Below are 19,839 nucleotides of genomic sequence, written 5' to 3'. Positions count from 1 at the left end.
TTCCAGGTAGTTTTCTTTTTAAGAGGAAGCCAAAAGTATTAATGTAGACTATCAAAACTAATGTAAAAGGGAGTTTGCCATTTTAATTGTTATTCTGAACCTTCAAAAATCAAGACTAAAGCACCTGCAAAAACAGACAGTCCATTCTACGCTTGGTATGGTCTCCGGCATCCTTTCAATCCTTCCTTTTTTTTTATACAGTTCTTTGAGGTTCCCTTTGACTCGAATATGAACAGGACAAAAAACAGACCCCTGGTGCGAGGACAGATCAGGTAAGGCTGCCCACACCTGTTCCCTGTAATGAGAAATGAACCTATTGTTCCTTTTATGTGTCTTCTCCCTTGGTCTGTTTAGATAAGCAAATATTTCAACGTGCAGATAAAAGACTAAGGAAGAGATGCCACTCTTTGTGTTTTGATAACTCTGAAAGTTTGTAATAGTCCCATGAGGAGTTTGTCAGGATAATGAATTCTTCTTTCAAATATTGAATAGTGGTTATTGCACAAGGGCCTTTGTAGATGTGGTAATCAAAAGTTACCATCTGCATGTGTTTTGTGATGAGCCCATGCAATCTCTCAGACAAAAGCAAACTACTGAGCTTTATTTAGAAATAAGCAGCTGATCCTAACTGTTGCTCCCTTATGTGCTAAATAAAAATTTGTGATTCCACCAATATCTATTGTTAAAAGGAGCAGGAAATCCATCTAAATCTGTTGAGATGGTTTAATATGGGGCTTTGTAAAATTACTAGTCCATCACTAGCCAAAGGACTAAGTCTACTAGCTAGAAATCAGTATGGAAGATGGGGCGTGGGGGCGACAAGGCGGGACAGGGTAGCATCAGGGAGGTACAGAGACTAATGCCCTGATGAGGAGTTCAACCTTCATACCCTGCTGCTGAGAAAAGGGGAGGGTGTTGGAGTTCCTACCAGGGTGCTGTCCAGGCATATTGCTTTGACTTCTCTCGTTTTAGTTTCAGACTACTAAGTACATGGTAAATTTAAAGGGCGCTCCCTATGTTCTCAGTAGCATCTGAGCACTTCCGAAAATCTGGCCCTTGGTTTATAAGCATCTTTTTCTTAGGAAGGAGCTCTGGTTGAGAAAATGTTTATTTTGTAATGTCTGGATTGTTTGTCGTTGCTCTTTGCTGAACCCTGATTGTGTCATGTCTAAGCATGGTATTCCAGAGCTGCTCATCCAACAAGTACCTGATTACAAACAAAAAATGATGTTAAGATGGAGTTATGGTTAAAAGTATGTACCAGTCACTTAAGTTTTTAAAAAAAAAGTTACAGGGATGTTGTAATTACCCCCAAACTGAACATGCACTTACCAGAGGGTCAAGATTCAGGGCTGCAATCAGACTGAACTCTATAATGTAAATCAAGTAGAAAGTCATCTGTTTACATGGTAGCCTTTGTTATGTTTTGTGCATTAAGTTCTCAGAAAGAGAGGAAACAAACTAGCATACTTAATTAAATCTCTATTGAATTTTACTTAACCTTATACTTTGGAAAGGAAACAGCTTGCATCCTATGTTTCTTGTATTCTTCATGAGACAACAGAATTCCCTCTTCTGAAACCAGTGCATGCCAAATGTAACGTCGAGTTTTGCAGAAGGGTTACATCCAATTGAACTTTATCTCTTAATTTGTAACAACAAACCATCAGATTTTTAATTTTGAAAGAAATTTAGAATTTCTTCTTTTCATTAGTTCCTCTTTGTCCCTCTTTCCCTCCTGCAGGGTTTTAATTATCTCGTTTGTACATGATATATGCATTCATTTATGATTACAATTTTGTAGAGTGCTCATAGGGGGAGCTGCTAAAAGTTACCCATATAAAAACTCATATTATTCTTTGGTTGCTTTATAGAGTACAACTTCCATTTTCCATTTGGTAAATCATAAAGCCAGAATAAAACTGAGATGGTAATTTTTTAAGAAAATAATTTTATAACATGTTATCTTCTGCTTTCCATAAATACAAATAAAAATCTAGCATCCCATGGGGCTCCCATTTGAAAAGAAACTTAAAGCAACCCTGATTTCTGTTTGCATGACTGTTCTGTTTCTCGAGGATTGGGTTCCAAACTTTTTAAAAAACATTACACCTTATTTGCAAATTTAAAATGAAGCCCTCATTCATAAATGATTCAACAAACAATTTTAGTATAGCATTTCCATGATTTGTGCCAAGGATTATTTATAACAAAATTACGTTTTCCCTTAGGGTTCTATGAACAGTTGGTCCTATTTATTTCTGTGTTTTATCCATCACCTTTGGAGGACTGGAAAAAAGTGATGGATGAAATTACAAGAAAATTGAGACAAAATAGTAAAGTGAACCCTGGGGCTAAATTCACTCTCATTGTAAATAGTTGGAGTGCTTCAATAAACTTGTTCTGATTAGTTCTGTAAGATGGTGCTAATTACAGATTCCTAAGATTTAGTTAATTTTATGTAAAAGCACATTTTAGGGAATATTGTAATGAAGATGTCTGTCAAGCACAGTGAGAGCCAAATTTCACACCCACTATATACTAGTATATCACTGCTCACTTACATCAGGTCTGTATTTAGCCCAGTAACTTGAAAAAAAAGAGGAAAGCTTCCTTTCTTCATCCCAGTCATACTCAGCAAGTTTTATATCACTCTATATTAGCATTGCCTATAATATTCCTGGTCCCAAGTTAGCATAATTAGAAAACTTTTTTTAAAAATCTTGATTTAGGGAGAGCAATTTGTTTTACAAGTTTCTAGCATCCTTAAATAAACTTCTCTGTTGTTTGAGGGCATCAGAGATTGGCAAAACCATATTTATCATACTTTAAACTTTCTTACCTTTCTTCTTTTTTCTTGCATATTCCCTTCCACCACAAAATGATAATGTTGGGGACCTCGTGTAATCAGTCATCAATCTATGTACCTGACTGTCAACAGCTAATTTAAAGTTATTTAAAGTGTCACTTACCTTGAATGATGTTGACCTATTTCCCTGTAGACTTTGAGCATGCAGCCCTTGTATGAGATTGTTTCTTCAGTGGTGTAGCAGAGTAGAATAATCCAGTGGAAGTGATCCAACCATGTTATATTTTGCCACATATTCCCTAGTGTTCTTTGAACCTCTTTCTTTCCATGCCGGTTAAATAAAAGTCTTAAGTGGTTATGCTAAAGACTAGTCAAAACAGACTAGACAGAGATGGATAAATTGTTTTTAAAAGGCTGGTGTCTTGGCTCTGGGAATGGATCCAAAAGTTTTGGGTGCGTGCACTGAGTTCTTGCCCATATGCTTAAAATGTGTTTAAATCATTTTTAGTCTGGTTTTGACTTTTTTTGGTTGCTTTTACACTGAAGCATTTGGCAGACGTTTTAATTCTCTTCTGTTCCAGTCACTTTAACTAACCCCTCACTGTGGCATCTGAGTGCAAACTATTAACACAGGCTAGGCAGCAGTGATCGGTGATCTTCCAAAAGTGTGCTTCAATTCTGATCTGAAGGATTCCCTTTTAGGGATGAGAAAGTAGTTAAATCTGCACGGGCTGACTCGTGCGATCCTTGGATTCTCAACAGTGGCTCCCAGTTGGGATGGTGGCTTTGACATGGACATCTTCCCACTAAGGAGCTGTGCTGAGATTACCAATTTACTTTAGAGAAGCTGTTGAACTCTGAAAACCATCCTCAATTGCTGCCAACTTGGGCAGGAATCAAACCGATACCTAAAAATGCTGTTCTCTTGAGCCATCCAGTCCCCATATAAGCCGCCATTTGTATGCTGTGTATTTACTGTAAATGAGCTAATTTATTAAAGTACTTTTAGAAAATTGTTTAGTATATTAGAGAAATTATTACTTCAATGTCTCATTCTCCCTCATATTTTTCATTGTGACCTAAATGGGGTTTCCGTCCCACCTTTAGCCAGAGCAGGTTAAGAAAAATGGGGGTGAGGGGGATTTTAATTGAACCTGTTTCTGCATTTTCCGCCTTCCCTCTCTGCATGTTTAAAGTAATCCTACTCCCTGAGCTTCACTACCTTATACCCATTTACTTATATGTCCGCTTTGCTTCTAAGATTTCATAGGGCCCACGCCTGAGCTCCTCCTACCAAGTTCTGAGTGCTTGCAATTCCCATACACTTTGGTGCGAATTCTCAGCACTTCACAAGAGAGGGCCCTTGACAACAAGGTTGTTTTATGGAGTGCAGATAGTTTTCCATCCTTATTCAGTTATTCAATCTATGCATGCCTGGAAATAGGGTTTTTCTTTATCCTAAATTGGAAAATCGTATTACACTGATCACAGTATACATTAGGGGTGAGGGGTGTCCTGAAGGTTATAAATCATAGACCAGCTAGTTCTGTAGAACAGTCTTCCTTGAATGGTGAGCAGGGCCGGCTCCAGGCACCAGCTTACCAAGCAGGTGCTTGGGGTGGCCACTTCGGAGAGGGGCGGCACGTCCAGCTGTTCGGCGGCAATTTGGTGGACGGTCCCTCACTCCTGCTCGGAGCGAAGGACCTCCCGCCGAATTGCCGCCGCAGATCGCCATCATGATCTCGGCTTTTTTTGAGGGGGAGGGGGGGAGGTTGTTTTGTTTTTTGGCTGCTTGGGGCGGCCAAAACCCTGGAGTCGGCCCTGATGAGTGAGCTGTGCAGATACGATTTCTGGGAGGGTGAGTTTTGGAGGAAGAATTCTCCTTCATACTCACTGGAGCACCTGCAGGGCTACATCAATGTCCGCGCTGTGAGATCACTGGCCTGACCCTGCAGCCATCCAAACAGAACATGTGGTGATGCATGAAGTCCCTGCCGAGTTGGAACCTATGCCATAGGGGGCACACATGCATAATCTTTCACAAGCCCCAAACACCGTCCTCCAGCCCCTTGCATAGAAAAACCGCACTGATTCTGCTCCCAGGAGACCTCTGCAAGAACTAGTTGGTGGATTTGCCCTCAAGGGTATGTCTACATTGCTATAAATGACCTGCAATTGGCCTGTTTCAGCTGACTCGGGCTTGCGGGGCTCAGGCTATGGGGCTATAAAATTGCAGTGCAGACATTCAGGCTCAGGCTGGGTCATCTTGTTGCAAAAATACCAAAAGTAGAACTGAATGCAGCCTGCCACGAAGCACTATCCATCATCCTAGCCTGCCCACGTGTCCTCCTCCCTATTCTGACCCCTCAAGTCCTGTTTGGAAACAGACGACTTAAAATGTTCCTCATACTTGGTTGCAGTGTTAAACTCATTGAGCATATTTATGTTCCGCATTATAAAAACAGTTGTTATTTTTCCTGCTGTGAATTGTGTTTACGTAATTGATGGGAAGAATTTCCACACACACAAACCTTTGATTTCAATGAAATGGCAGCAGCCGTTCTTTTTAGTTTCCTGTTCAGTATGATTTATTCCAGACTTTTTTAAGACGATGGATTTGATTTTCTTGCAGATTAGTTTAAATAAATCTCTTATGCTAGCACCAGCAACTGGTGCTAGTTTAGTTTCCCTCTTCTAGTAAGACAAGCATCCTGATCCATTATAGGTTGAAGATGACTATCTTGGCTTTCCTGCTACCACACATTTGTGTATATACTTTGTTAAATAGCAGCTGTTTTCATGCACTATAATACAGTTGGACTAGCTATGCTAAGCACTCATAAAAAGTTAATACAGGAACACATTTCTCTAGGAGAACAAATTTAGGTTTTCATCTCTAAATATCACTAAATCCTCTGTTCTGAATAATTTACTATTTCAGTGGTTCCTAGTTCCTTGTACACCTATCGGTGCTGGTACTTCAGGTTTTTACAACAGCACTGAGTCTCTTTGGCTTGGAGTTCTGTTTGAGGATAAGAGTGCAGATTCCATTGTGGGATCAGAACATTACACTCCCCCCGTACCAGTTCCACCTTTAATTACATGGCTTTGCACCAGACCATAGAGCACAGCACGGGTTTGGAGCAGGCTGGATCCTTCTGTAGGTCGGGGTGCACCCAGTGGTGAATGGTACAACTGAAGTCCTAGAATTGTCTCAAAAGGGCTGGGAACAATTGACCTGTCGGACAAGTCATAATTAACTTACTTTAATATAATTACTTAAAATATAATTGGAAGCTACTCTGCAAAAAAAAATTGCACTCTTGACCGTGGCTTTTTCATGTGTGTTTTTAATAAACTCAAATTCTTGGCACTTAATTTGGCAGACGACACTACTTAACCAACCCTGATAATACCTCAGATATTTCAGAAATTAATTAAATATTAATTTAGTTTGATAAATATATTTCCTGGGACTTTTATTACCCCCTCACTTTTACAATGCACTAACAGCTACTTTCTGTATTTTGCCTCCTTGGTTCTTACAGCCATTATTAACTGTTGATACAATTATTAACACGCAAAGCTTTCACACTTTTTGACATGTATGACTCGAGTGTCAATTTTGACCAGTTTAGCTCCTAGGCCCACAGCTTTGGAGAATCAAACTGAAAAGACCTGCTGTCCTACCAGTCTGTCCATTTAAATTGATTGGGTAACATCATCCGAGAATAAACGTTACTATTTCTGAGCTGCTGCAAATACAAACATTTGCAATACATTTGCAAATATATAGGCTGGGGATTGCACAAACTGGTGGAACACTCCAATGGGTTAGATGTTCTGTATTTATTTAAGATTGTGTTGAGATCCAGGATTGGTAACGCTTAGCAACACATCAAGCCCAATTCATCAATGTAAGGCTTTTCACTGATTTGGTTGTCTGTGGCAGGCCTACTAACAGTTTAGCAAAACAAGAACATGCTGAAGAAATGTCATATGGGTTACAAACCTGTCTCTTCTGTAATTCATGTGTAATGAGAATGATTCTCTTCTCACTAACTCCAGTGTAAACCAGGAGTAACTCTGCTGAGGTCAATGGAATCACATTGGTGTATGTGAGAGAAGTTTATGACCTTGGTTTACACTGAAACCTGCACTAAGGATTTAGCAATCCACTATCTTAAACCAGCATTTGAAAGTTTCCGCAAGGTTTCAATACCATTTTGGTTCCCATTTAAAGCTTAAACCTTTACTTAAATGGCTGATTGTTCTGGTCCCTTGGGTGGTCATTTCAGGCAGGTTTCACTGTATTTAAGTTAAAACAAAAACTCCATAAATCTGTAATTCTTCAAAAATAATCGTTATAAGAGATCAGATGCGTATTTCCCTCTGGAAAACATTCCAGTGTTTTGCTTAGAAAATACTTCATTTTAAAAGGACGGCCCTGAGATCTTTGTAAGCGATAAAAATGTTACTTTTTTTGGTGGGAGGTTTTTTTGTCTTGTTTAAACAGAGCACAATTCAAAGCAGACACCACCACAGCAACCTTTTCAAGCAACTTTTATCCTGCCTGTATGCAAGCTTTTTTTTATTATTATCTGAAAACAAGTAAGTGCATTTTTCCCCTGCTGGGTTCCTTTTCTTTCCCGTGTTTTTCAGAAGATGGGGAAGTTGGCATTGGCTACATTTGGTAAATAAGAAATAAAAAAGGCAGCTTTATATTTTTGACATGTCCAATTACTTGTAAAAATGTAGCCCATGCATTCTAAGCAGCGGGGCTCTTTCCCTCCCCCCCCCCCTTAATTCTTTCCATAGCCACGTCATTGGGGGGGAAGGGGAGAACCTCGAGGCTAAAACACAGTTTAATGAGAATAAAACCCACATCAAAGGGCGGACTAATGGAATGATATAATGCTTGCTGTGTCACTTTCCCAAAGGGACTATGGATGACAGTACTTATATTTCAATTATCTATTCACTGTGTGCATAAGATGTTGATTAAATGATTCTAAGGTACTAGAGTCCTTTTGTAGCATTCACAGAAAAATGTTGATTCTGCACATTATCCTTAGATCAAAATGTATATTAGCAGGAAATTGTATATTAATACCTCCATATATATTTTGTTTCTCAGAGCAATTAAAAAACAACTTTTTTTTATTAACTCCAGCATTACATTCACATTCATTTGGGTTAAAATGAAGACTGCAGAAGTTACTAGCTATTCAGCTTGTTCCTTCAGCAAACTCCTGCTGTCTGAAAATAATTCTGCAAAAGCTCAATAGAGACATTCCTTTGTAGGCAGCTTTCTGTTTGTTAAATATAAATCCTGCGGAAACACTTGACCCCTCACGCCTTGCTGCTTTTCAGTTCAGCTGTGGGGCCTTTACCACCGAATTATTTATCAGAATCTTTAATTGCATGTGGGACAGTTGATAAATTTGAGTACATTGTACATCACATCACGTTAGGAAACATCCCAGATGCTCATGTATAAACCAGGAGTCACGGTGCATTTGGCTAAATAGCCACTCCATCTGCTTGTGAGGAACACTACAGAGAAGCGATATGGACTCCTAATGGAGTTGTTTTATCCTCCCATGTCAGCGCCACTCCAGGGGGTAGAACACAGTTAACTTGAAGGAGCCAAACTATTGTATACTAATCCTTCTGATTTTGTGTTCGATATGAACGGGCCTTTTGGAACACTCTGGTTTGCGCTGTTCAATTTTTAAAAACTAACTTGTAGCAAACAGTTTACTTTGCTTCAGAGACAGTTGTTGAAATGGATTTTCACAATCCGTTATGGCTCACAAACAAACAAACAATCAAATATTGTAAAGCCCAGTATCACATCTTGTCCAGAAATGTTTCCTTCTGACCCCCTTTTACTGAGTGTGTCAAACGTTTCAGATCCATGTTTGTAAATTTTGGCTTAACTCAATCAAAACCCTAACACTTTATTCCCTTTTTAATAGTATTGAACCTTATCTGGTCTAACCACAACCGCACCATTATTCAACATGTGCCAAGTGTTCCAAGAAATGTCACTACTCAACAAGTCCATTACAGCGCTGCCTGTGATTGTAAGCTGTTATACTTTGAATTCTGTTTACAGTAAGTCATGTTAAAAGTGCATTTCTTCTATAAAGGACAGAGTTTATCGAGTCTTTAAACAAGTATAGCTTACACGTTATCAACTTGGCAAGTCAGATAGCAGGGTTTTTTTCTTATACTTTAATTAGCTTTTGCTGGCATATTCTGTGCTGCTCCGTCTTTATAACTAGAGAGGCCGCATTCCTGAGGTTAAGATATGCAAAGAGCCTCTCTCACATTTTATTTGAAACTACTCGATAAGGACATAGAATCACATGGAATATTTTGTTATAAATCAAAGAGTAAATAGACGCAATCCACAGTGATTCTCACTGAGGTAGCTGCAGGACGATCTGATGTTATATAGTCATGTGCTGTGATGTTGGATGTTCATTGTTTTGTTGTTTTTCTTCAGATTAGTCAAATATAGCTCTAGATGCCAATCCTATGCTGTGGACACCTATCTGAAAGGTTAAAACATACAAAATAATACAAATGGTTGGTCATAAATATAACAACCCCCCAGCCCTCACTTCATTCCTTGATTGACAGCCTGAGAAAACAGAAAGTAAAATTTGGGAACATTGCCTCAGTACATTGCTCATAGTGCAGTACTCTGGTGTTTTCTGTGTATGCTAGCAGTCATATTTTAGAGGATGTTTGTAACTTGCCCCCCACTCTACATTCAGTCATTTCTTACAGAGATGAGAAAATTTTGCTGCTGTTTCTCAGAAGTCTTACACGTTTAATTTTGGTTTTGTAGAAGAGGAGCTGTTAGTTCAGATCTGTTAATATTAGCATTGAAAGAACTGTTGAAATGGTTCTTGCTGTGTGACGCTGGAATCGAGTCTGGCATCTCTCAAGTCATTTGACTTTGTCCATCCCCACATTGATTACAGCAAATGTTCTCAGCACTTTTGTGGGGAGCAGTTTTGGGGTTCTTTTGCACTTTTTGTGTGTGGGAGCTCATGTCACTCCTGCTTCTGTCTACCTTATGCTCAGAAGCCCATTTCCGTCTTTCGTAGACACTCAATAATGGTGTCTCCAAGATCATTGTCTGCTCTGCTCTTAAATCAAAGTGTATTTCACACAGATAAAAAGTAGAGAAAATCACAATCAAAACAGCATCACAGATTATAAACACAGCTAGGTTAATCAATGCAGAAAGCATAGGCTGTAGGTTTAAGTACAAAGACTATTGTATCATACACTGGAGAAAGTTCTCTGTCTCAATCAGCTGCTTCTAGTCTGTCTTTCACTGTCCCAGAACCCATGAGTCTCAAAAGCTTACCAAAATGGATCGTTTTACTTTATAGGAAAAGCAGGTTCCTTTATCATCTCATTCCTCCACATCCCGTATCCAAGGAACAGGGGCTATTTCCACACTCATCTTATTATGGGTTGTGTCTAATGCATACTGTCATACTAAATGTAACTTGATCAAGGCCACAGAAAGAGAATCAGTACCATAGTTAGCTTTAAAAATCAGTAGTTTATCCTTTGTTCAATCCTCTAAACCATATCTTCTTCAATTTTTTGATAACTTTAAGACGTTTCTTTCTTTATTCTGCTGCTGTATTTTAAATTTCATATACTCTCAAGGCAAATCTGCATTACCGTATATTATCGTGTTGGAATACAACTGTGAACAACTGTGTTAGATAACAGAATATTGGCATGCCATAGTGGTACCTGACATAATATGCTGAAGACGATTGTCCTGGTCTGCTCTGCTTGGTACATCATAGTCAGCATCATGTTATCTAACATGTTCAGACTTGATAATTTTGTAATGTAAACACCTCCTATGATAGTAGGGCCAGAAAAATAGAACTCGCTTTATTCATCCTGACTATCTGCCTTTTGCTGGACTATTCCCTACCTACTTCTTTCCCAGGAATGATATTTTAATCTAAGCCTGCTCTTGATTATCTGTGGGGATGCTGGTTTGACTATCTACCTCTAGTAATAACTTTTACATAACTTTTATCCTAGTCTATATTTATTTACATAATGCCTTTCATCCCAAGAGAATCCGCTCTAGGGGGAGCACAGCAGCTATTTAATAACACTGCACAATACTTTAAGATAAGAAATGAAGAGTATCCTCTAGAAATTGAAGTGGGGATTTAGATAGGCAGAATGTAGCTTCCTTACATTGTAATTTGACTGTTCATTTGCTCTTACAGCTAATAATGTCTAGAGTCTAGCTTTCCCTTGGACAATTGCTCCTGCCATCTTCTGAAACAGTGAATAATTCCTTTCCGTCATTGTTATTGGTCTCTTGAAAGGATTTATAGTTTCTGATCTTATTCCTCTTAAATCTTCTATTGGCTGACCAACTTTTCTGCTGATATTGTTTTAGAAAAAAAATTGATAAATATTTTGCACTGCGAAATTCTCCATCCTGATCAGCCTAATGCAACTTTTTCATCCATTGCTTTCTAAGGGCATCCACTGTGGAGGACTCCGCGGAAGTGTGTGTTGAAGAGATTATAGGATAAGAACCAAATCGAGAGGGGAAGGTTGCAGTTTTGAGGGGAAATATTACCCATTTCAGTGTTTGTCATCTTGCACCTGGTTTTTAAGTGAATAGAAGATTGAAATTTATAAGTAAAATGAGTGGATCATTTAGTTGCCAGTTTCGTTAGATTATAAACCAGGACTTAGTTTAAATATTATGGGGGGCATTTTTCAAATTTACTGTAGGTTTGACTTGTAAGCACTTAAAAAAATATTTACATTTTCCTGACTGCAGGGGAACTGCAAATATTATTCACCCTATCACTCCTCTCTATCTATCAAAGACATATAACTAGGAGCATGTTAACCGTCTGCAGGGTTGCTAAGAATTGTTATGATTAGCATTATGGTGTGTATAGGAAATGTAATGAGAACATAAACATTTTATAAGTATAGATCTTTTTTATTTTTAATGTTGTCTTTTAAATAAAGTGACAAGGCCATTTGCAGTTTCTGTTTTATCACAAAGGACAGATAGCATAAGGAAGTTAATTTATCTGAATATAAGAATAGCTATACTGGGTCAGATCAATGGTCCATCTAGCCCAGTATCCTGTCTTCTGGCAGTGGCCAGTGCCATGTGCTTCAGAGGGAATGAACAGAACAGGCTAATTTTGAGTGAGCAATTCCCTGTTGTACACTCCCAGCTTCTGGCATTTGGAAGTGTAGGTTAACCCCAAGTATGGGGTTGCGTCCCTGACCATCTTGGCTAATAGGCATTGATGGACCTATCCTCCATGAACTCATCTAACTCTTTTTTGAACCCAGTTATGCTTTTGGCCTTCAGAACATCTTATGGCAATGAGTTCCACAGGTAGACTGTGCATTGTGTGAAGAATTACTTCTTTTTGTTTGTTTTAAGTGTGTTGCCTATTAATTTCATTGGGTGACCCCTAGTTCTTATGTTGTGTTATCTGCCTTAGTATAATACAAGTAATTGTAAGTTAGGCCTTGTCTTCACTTACCGGAGGGTCCGGCGGCACGCAATCGATGTTCTGGGATCGATTTATCGCGTCTGGTTAAGACGCAATAAATCGATCCCGGATCGATCCCGGAAGTGCTCACAGTCGGGACTCCAGCTCGCCGAGAGGAGTACGCGGCATCGACTGGGGGAGACTGGGGGAGACTTCCTGCCGCGTCTGGACCGCGGTAAGTTCGGACTAAGGTACTTCGAATTCAGCTACGTTATTAACGTAGCTGAATTTGCGTACCTTAGTCCGAAGTGGGGACTTAGTGGGGACCAGGCCTAAGTATAAGTAAAGTAAGTCTCTTCAGAATTTCTCAGTAGTAACTTCATTCCAAATCTGTTGTCACTATGATCCCAATCCTGCAGTCCGATCCATTACCCATGCAGAACCCCATTGCCTCAGGAATGACACACAAAGTGTACTTGTTCATAAGGCCAGATCCTGACATCATTTATATGGAGTTACACTGGTACAAAGGAGGGCAGGATCAGAGCTGTAGTATAAAGCTCTAGACTGAAAGAGCCGGTCCACCCCAATCTCCTATTTTCACTCCCTCATAATTTTATTTTCTATTGAAATCCCTCTGCTTTGTCTCATCCTAAACCTAACATCTTTGTGGAAATCAGCAAAATCGATGAAGCCAATTTTGAGTAATGCAAGCATGAAAAAGAAATATGTCCCTTTTAGAATGAAATGGCTCTTTTAACCCAGACTTGTTAGTTTATGATAGTTTTAAAGTCACTGGCTCTGGCAAGGGAGAGAGAACATCTGCAGCTCAGATTCTTTAGGATCTGGAGAAGCTAATTGCCTCCAATTTGGTTAAAATACAGTGTCAATTACACTTTTAAACAACAGCTATATACTGTCATGACAGGAAGGTTTGGATTCCGTGCATGGGTTATTTCCTCGTTGGGAGAGAAATGAATTGACACAGACACAGGATAGTTTACCCTACTCTATATTTATTTACAATAAGTTCACTTTTGAACACATATGTTGCAAAGTCAGAGTGCAGTTTCCAACTGAGAGCCGCAACTCGAGAAAGTAACTCTATAGCAGTTTCCACCCAGACTTGTATGTTTTCTGTTGCAGGATTCTGTGTTCACCATACTCTCAACATATTAAATCCTTTGTAATATCCAGGTGCCACTCAATATCAAATCCCCCCTTTCCTGGTCAGATGGTCTAGGTGTCAATCAAAACCACTTCCAGGTTGGTGCTGATGAGACTGGGCTTACTCTATACACAAAAGAAGGTAATGCTGGCTCAAAAGGACCCCTTCCTAAATCCTTGCATTTCAAAGCGACTTCTTTTGAGACAATCGGGGCTGTAAACTCCTTGTCAGGAGACACGATATTATAATGGTAGTCTAAATTCCTCTTTTAAGTGTCTCTAAGCGCTGGACCATTAATTCAGTTCATTAGGGCATTAGTACCACAGTGGTTTTTATACTCCTTTTGTGCAGATAGTTCCTCCTCCCGCCTCCCCCATTTCAAATTTAATTTATTTATTACAGATCATTTTTCAGATCTTCATCATATCAATATTTTTACTCTTTGAAGTGCTTACAAACAGGTTTTAAATTATTACCAAACCCTTCAAATGTAGTGGGTTGTGTTATCTGAAAGCTAAGATCACAAAAATCCAATCAGCAATACACCAAGCAGAAGTCCATTTAACCTTGTTAAGGAGCACAGGTAAACCCCTATCTACATTACAGATTGCAGTAGTGGGGGAGGGATAGCTCAGTGGGTTTGAGCATTGGCCTACTAAACCCAGGGTTGTGAGTTCAATCCTTGAGGGGGCCACTTGGGGATCTGGGGCAAAATCAGTACTTGGTCCTGCTAGTGAAGGCAGGGGGCTGGACTCGATGACCTTTCAAGGTCCCTTCCAGTTCTAGTAGATGGGATATCTCCATGTGATCAGTGTTGTAACTAGATAAGGGGATGATGATACTGTACCAGGTCTTGTTCAGATTGGGCCTAGAACATTCCCAGCATATCCTTTGTGATGAGATTCTACACCAAAATCCATGTGGATTGCAAACATTGAGAGTAACAGAGATCTAAGTGATGAGATATTGATGGCGTGATGATACTGCTTCTTTTACATTTGAAGTGGAAGTTAAATAATTCATAGAAGGGATTGACAAGTCTCTGACATATTTTAACCCCTCCCAAAAGACCTTCTCTAAAGCTTCAGGCATGAATGACAGAAAAATGCATGTTCTGATGCCCTGAGTTGATGGGGAAGTGAAATGGGTGGGGGAGGGTGAAGGGGGTTGAGTTCTCAATTAGAACTGTAATTTAGTTTTGCATTTTAGTTTTAAAATAAATCATCTTCCAGCCCTCATCATGAGTCAAGAACCTTTTTGCATGATTGAGTGAGGGAGAATAAATGAATATCTATTAGGATTTTTTCCCCAACTCTACACCATTTTTCTTTTTTCTTAAAATAGTGCCATTTTAGCTCATTGATAGATACTGTTTAGTTTAATGAAATTCCGGTTCTTTGCAACATCAGACCCCAATCAGCAGCTTTTCACATCTTTCATAATATAAAATTGCACTCTGGCCATGAAATGTGACATTAAAAGTGAGAGAGCAGCTTCTCCGTGTTTAGTAAAGCTTGTGATTGATATTACATAAGATGTACATAAGCAGCAGCATCAGTGTAGAAAAGTGTTCTCCCAGCAATAAATCCATTCTGCCGAAGCTAAAACCTATTTTTTCCTTTTAATTAGGAAGAAATATCTCTCATTAGAGACTAAACAAATCTCTGATTAAAAATTGTAATTGAATGTAAAAACATTTTGTCACTCTGTATGCATGTAAGTGTTTTATAGGGAAGATATGCTGTGTAACTGTACTAAATGGAAGGCATAACGCTTCATTGTTTAACCACTTTGATTTAAAACATCAAATTTGTGTGTGGATAGCTTTACATCAGTCATAAGCGAACTGTCAGGCTCTTATATTTCTGAACATACGTGTCTGTAACAAAAGTTAGAGATTAAAAAAAAAACATCAGTGATAGAGAGCTACTGGTCCAGGGAATGTTATCCAGTTTCAGTTTCCCTTATTTAGCATTATTATTGCTGTATTACTTTTCCAGTTTGCCAATGTTAGTGGATATGGTTTTTATTACTAAAGCTATAAATATTACAGTTTGAAAGGATTTATGCAGAAAGTTAGAATGTACTTTCAGCATCGGTGGATTGCCATAATTCAATTGTCTGTGGTGGTTACTGATTGGTTTTGAATGCTCTCTTCATTACTTTGAGTTCAGGAGTTATACAGGCGCTTTCTTGGCCTTCCATCAAAAATCCTTTCAAGGTGACATGGTGCTACTTAGAAGGAAAAGCCTGCAACTTACGGCAAGACCTGCCTTCTACAGCGCAGTCTTCTACAACCAGCTTCACCGACTTTATGCCACCCAGGGATTCGGCTATCCCAGGGGAATACCAGGCTGACTCTTTAGGGCAGTTTTCCATTTGGAAAGCTGGGCCATGGATCCATGTCAACACACTGCAGGGCATCAGGGAGGTGGGTAGATTTTCCTCCCTGTTATCTAACTTGTCTGAGCAGGAAGAGTTCTCCTTATCGTACCTATGTTATTGAAATTGCTTTGCCCCTAAAATCCTCAGACTTCTGCTTCTCTCTCCTTGGACTAAGAGCATTGGCTTGGGTGGGATTGGCCGGGGGAGCTTTCTGGAAGTTCCTTCCTTCCCTCCTTCATTTACTTGACTGATCTCCAAAACAGGCCTGTTTGCTAGGGACAGTTGTGGAGCTTCAGGCTGCAGCTTTTTAAAAATTTCTTTGTCAGCTGATCCACATTTGTCCCACTGGAGAACACGCCCATGTCATATCTAAGTGCCATATGACTATGCACAACGGTCATGGACTCTTCCCCTAAATTGGGGCTGGTTGCAGGAACCCATTGCATGCTTGGTGTTCTATGTCTGCAGGAATTTGAGGTGCTATTTGAGAGATCAGTGCAGTTGCTAATCCAGGGAAGCTGAGTATCAGTTTTTCTAGACTAGGTTGGACAACTGTGTATTGATGCTTTTTCAATGGATGTTCTACTAACTTAATCTTGACTGGAGACAGGTTTTGAATGCCATAAAAACAATCAGGAGAGATGGCTTACACTTCGGTATGTATTTGTATCTATTGAAGAATTTAAAAACTTGATTCAAGAAGTTCGTATGTGGTTTTAGAACATATAATAGCACATGGGTGAGCCCAGAAAAAGTCAGGATGGCTGGCTACCCAAGGCCAACCATGCACTTTTGAATAGTATTTTATAGGGTTGTCAATTAATCGCGGTTAACTCATGCGATTAACTCAAAAAAATTAATCGCAATTAAAAAAATTAATTGCGATTAATCACAGTTTTAATTGCACTGTTAAACAATAGAATACCAATTGAAATTTATTAAATATTTTGGATATTTTTCTACATATTTATATATATTGTAGTCTGTGTTTGTAATTGAAATCAAAGTGTATATTATTATAATTTGTATACAAATATTTGCACTAAAAATGATAAACAAAAGAAATAGTATTTTTCAGTGCACCTCATACAAGTAGTGTAGTGCAATCTTTGTCGTGAAAGTGCAACTTACAAATGTAGATTTTTTGTTACATAACTGTATTCAAAAACAAAATAATATAAAACTTCAGAGCCTGCAAGTCCACTCAGTCCTACTTCATATTCAGCCAATCACTAAGACAAACAAGTTTGTTTATATTTACAAGAGATAATGCTGCCCTCTTCTTATTTACAATATCACCAGAAAGTGAGAACACGCAGTTGCATGGCATTTTTGTAGCTGGCATTGTAAGGTATTTACATGCCAAATATGCTAAACACTCGTATGCCCCTTCATGCTTCGGCCACCATTCCAGAGGACAAGCTTCCATGGTAATGAAGCTCGTTAAAAAAATAATATGTTAATTAAATTTGTGACTGAACTCCTTGGGAGAGAATTGTATGTCCCCTGCTATTTTACCTGCATTCCGCCATATTTTTCATGTTACAGCAGTCTCGGATGATGACCCAGCACATGTTGTTCATTTTAAGAACGCTTTCACAGCAGATTTGACAAAATGCAAAGGAGTACCAATGTGAGATTACTAAAGATAGCTACAGCACTCGACCTAAGATTTAAGAATCTGAAGTGCCTTCCAAAATCTAAGAGGGATGAGGTGTGGAGCATGCTTTCAGAAGTCTTAAAAGAGGAACACTCCAATGTGGAAACTACAGAACTCAAACCACCAAAAAGGAAAATCAACCTTCTGCTGGTTGCATCTGACTCAGATAATTAAAATAAACATGCGTTGGTCCACACTGCTGTGGATTGTCATCAGCAGTGGACGCATGTCCCCTGGAATGGTGGTGGAAGCATGAAGGGACATACGAATCTTTAGCGCATCTGGCACATAAATATCTTGCGACGCCAGCTACAACAGTGCCATGCAAATGCCTGTTCTCACTTTCAGGTGACATTGTAAACAAGAGATGGGCAGCATTGTCTCCTGCAAATATAAACAAACTTGTTTGTCTGAGCGATTGGCTGAACAAGAAGTAGGACTCTGTGGACTTGCAGGCTTTACAATTTTACATTGTTTTATTTTTGAATGCAGTTTTTTGTACATAATTCTACATTTGTAAGTTCAACTTTCATGATAAAGAGATTGCACTACAGTACTTGTACTAGGTGTATTGAAAAATACTGTAAAAAGCAACAGAGGGTCCTGTGGCACCTTTAAGACTAACAGAAGGCTATTAGAGGGGCTCAATGGAGGTCTATTCGAATCAGGAAGGCTTTGAAGCAGCATTTTGACAATGAGCCCCAGTAATGTGTCTTTCNCCTGTGGCACCTTTAAGATGCCTTCTGTTAGTCTTAAAGGTGCCACAGGACCCTCTGTTGCTTTTTACAGATTCAGACTAACATGGCTACCCCTCTGATACTTGAAAAACACTATTTCTTTTGTTTTTTACAGTGCAAATACTTGTAATAAAAAATAAACAAAAAGTGAACACTGTACACTTTGTATTCTGTGTTGCAATTGAAATTAATATATTTGAAAATGAAGAAAACATCCAAAAATATTTTTAAATAAATGGTATTCTGTTATTGTTTAACAATGTGATTAATCGCAATTAACATTTTAATCGCTTGACAGCCTTAGTATTTTCTAATACAGACAGCATAAAAGAAGAAAATGGGCTGGGGATGTTTATTTCTGAAATCTGAATTAATTGAAGCTTTAGTAGGCTTCGTGCTTGGCACTTCTGTCTCACAAATTAATACAAGAATATAATGGTGAAATGACTGGTAGCGTTAAGGATCACACCTCCTGTTCTTTCTCTTTCTCTAATAACTTGTTCAGAGCTTCCACCATTTCCAGACAGCTTGTTGTTGGGAGATTTTAGACTGGGCCTCTTTTTATTACAATAAATTGTTTTGACAGTCTCGTATGCAGATGAAATTCTCATCTAGAGCAGCAATATTGAGATTAATCTAAGACATCAATCTCACCTTTATTGTCTCAATATCCTTTACCTGTCACCATAGAACATTATGAACTCAATGCTAATTTAGCATTGTTTCTGTGGATAGCAGTGAACAAATTATAGCTTTGAGGGAAATAAATGTAGCATTGTTGATGAGCCTGTATCTCAAATGAATAAAGCAGAAAACTCATCAGATGAAACTAAGCCATGTTTTTTGGTCTGGCAAAAAGCATGTAACATTATAATTAATTATGAATAGATATGGTTTGTGTCTTTCTAGTAGGGAGGCTATTTGGTATCATTAAAGTGGTTGTGCAGAGGAAAATGAAGGCCTGACTTTTTGGCTTCTTTTGGATATATGAAGGAGGTGTGATAGGTGGTTCTTCAAGTAAACGTAGCCATGTATTCCATGTAGGTGTGTGTGCACCCAGCACACAGAAGCCGCAGAACTTTGCATAGCAGTATCTGTAGGGGCGGTGCTTGTGCCCTATGGCCCTAGCCTCTGCCCTGGATATATATAAAGGCAGTGCCTTCCCAAACCCCTCTGTTCCTTCTCACCGCCCATGGCTAGAGTCAGAGCTGCAGGCAGAATCAGAGCAGAACTGGGGGCGGGGAGGGACTAGGTGGAGCTCCCTCCACTCCCCAGGGGCTGGCCTGGAACCTGACATGCCCTACCCAAGGTTCCTATGTGCCCCCCTAGGGGGGGCATGCCCCACAGTTTGGAGACCTCTGTTCTAAGAGGAGTGCTGACCGGCACTGTACTTAGGGTTACCATACGTCCGGATTTTCCCGGACATGTTCAGCTTTTTGGGCTCCAAATCCCCGTCCGGGGGGAAAGCCCAAAAAGCTGGACATGTCCGGGAAAATCGGGGGGGCCGGGACGGGCCGGCGGAGCGGGGCCGGACCGGGCTGGGC

At 39.3% G+C, this 19,839-nt stretch overlaps 1 protein-coding gene across 2 annotated transcripts in view; it reads left to right on the top strand.

Annotated features, from left to right (window-relative positions):
• Positions 1–19,839, top strand: part of LOC117887392 (protoheme IX farnesyltransferase, mitochondrial) — a 163,143-nt gene that overhangs the window by 111,602 nt on the left and 31,702 nt on the right. For both annotated transcript variants that reach the window (XM_034789969.1, XM_034789971.1), the window contains exon 5: positions 202–272. In XM_034789969.1, coding sequence (XP_034645860.1) covers positions 202–272 — 71 coding nt within the window. The remainder of the gene's footprint in view (positions 1–201; positions 273–19,839) is intronic.

This window comes from Trachemys scripta, chromosome 14 (genome assembly GCF_013100865.1).
Source record: "Trachemys scripta elegans isolate TJP31775 chromosome 14, CAS_Tse_1.0, whole genome shotgun sequence".
Taxonomy (NCBI): domain Eukaryota; kingdom Metazoa; phylum Chordata; order Testudines; family Emydidae; genus Trachemys; species Trachemys scripta.
This window is presented reverse-complemented; position numbering and strand designations above follow the sequence as displayed.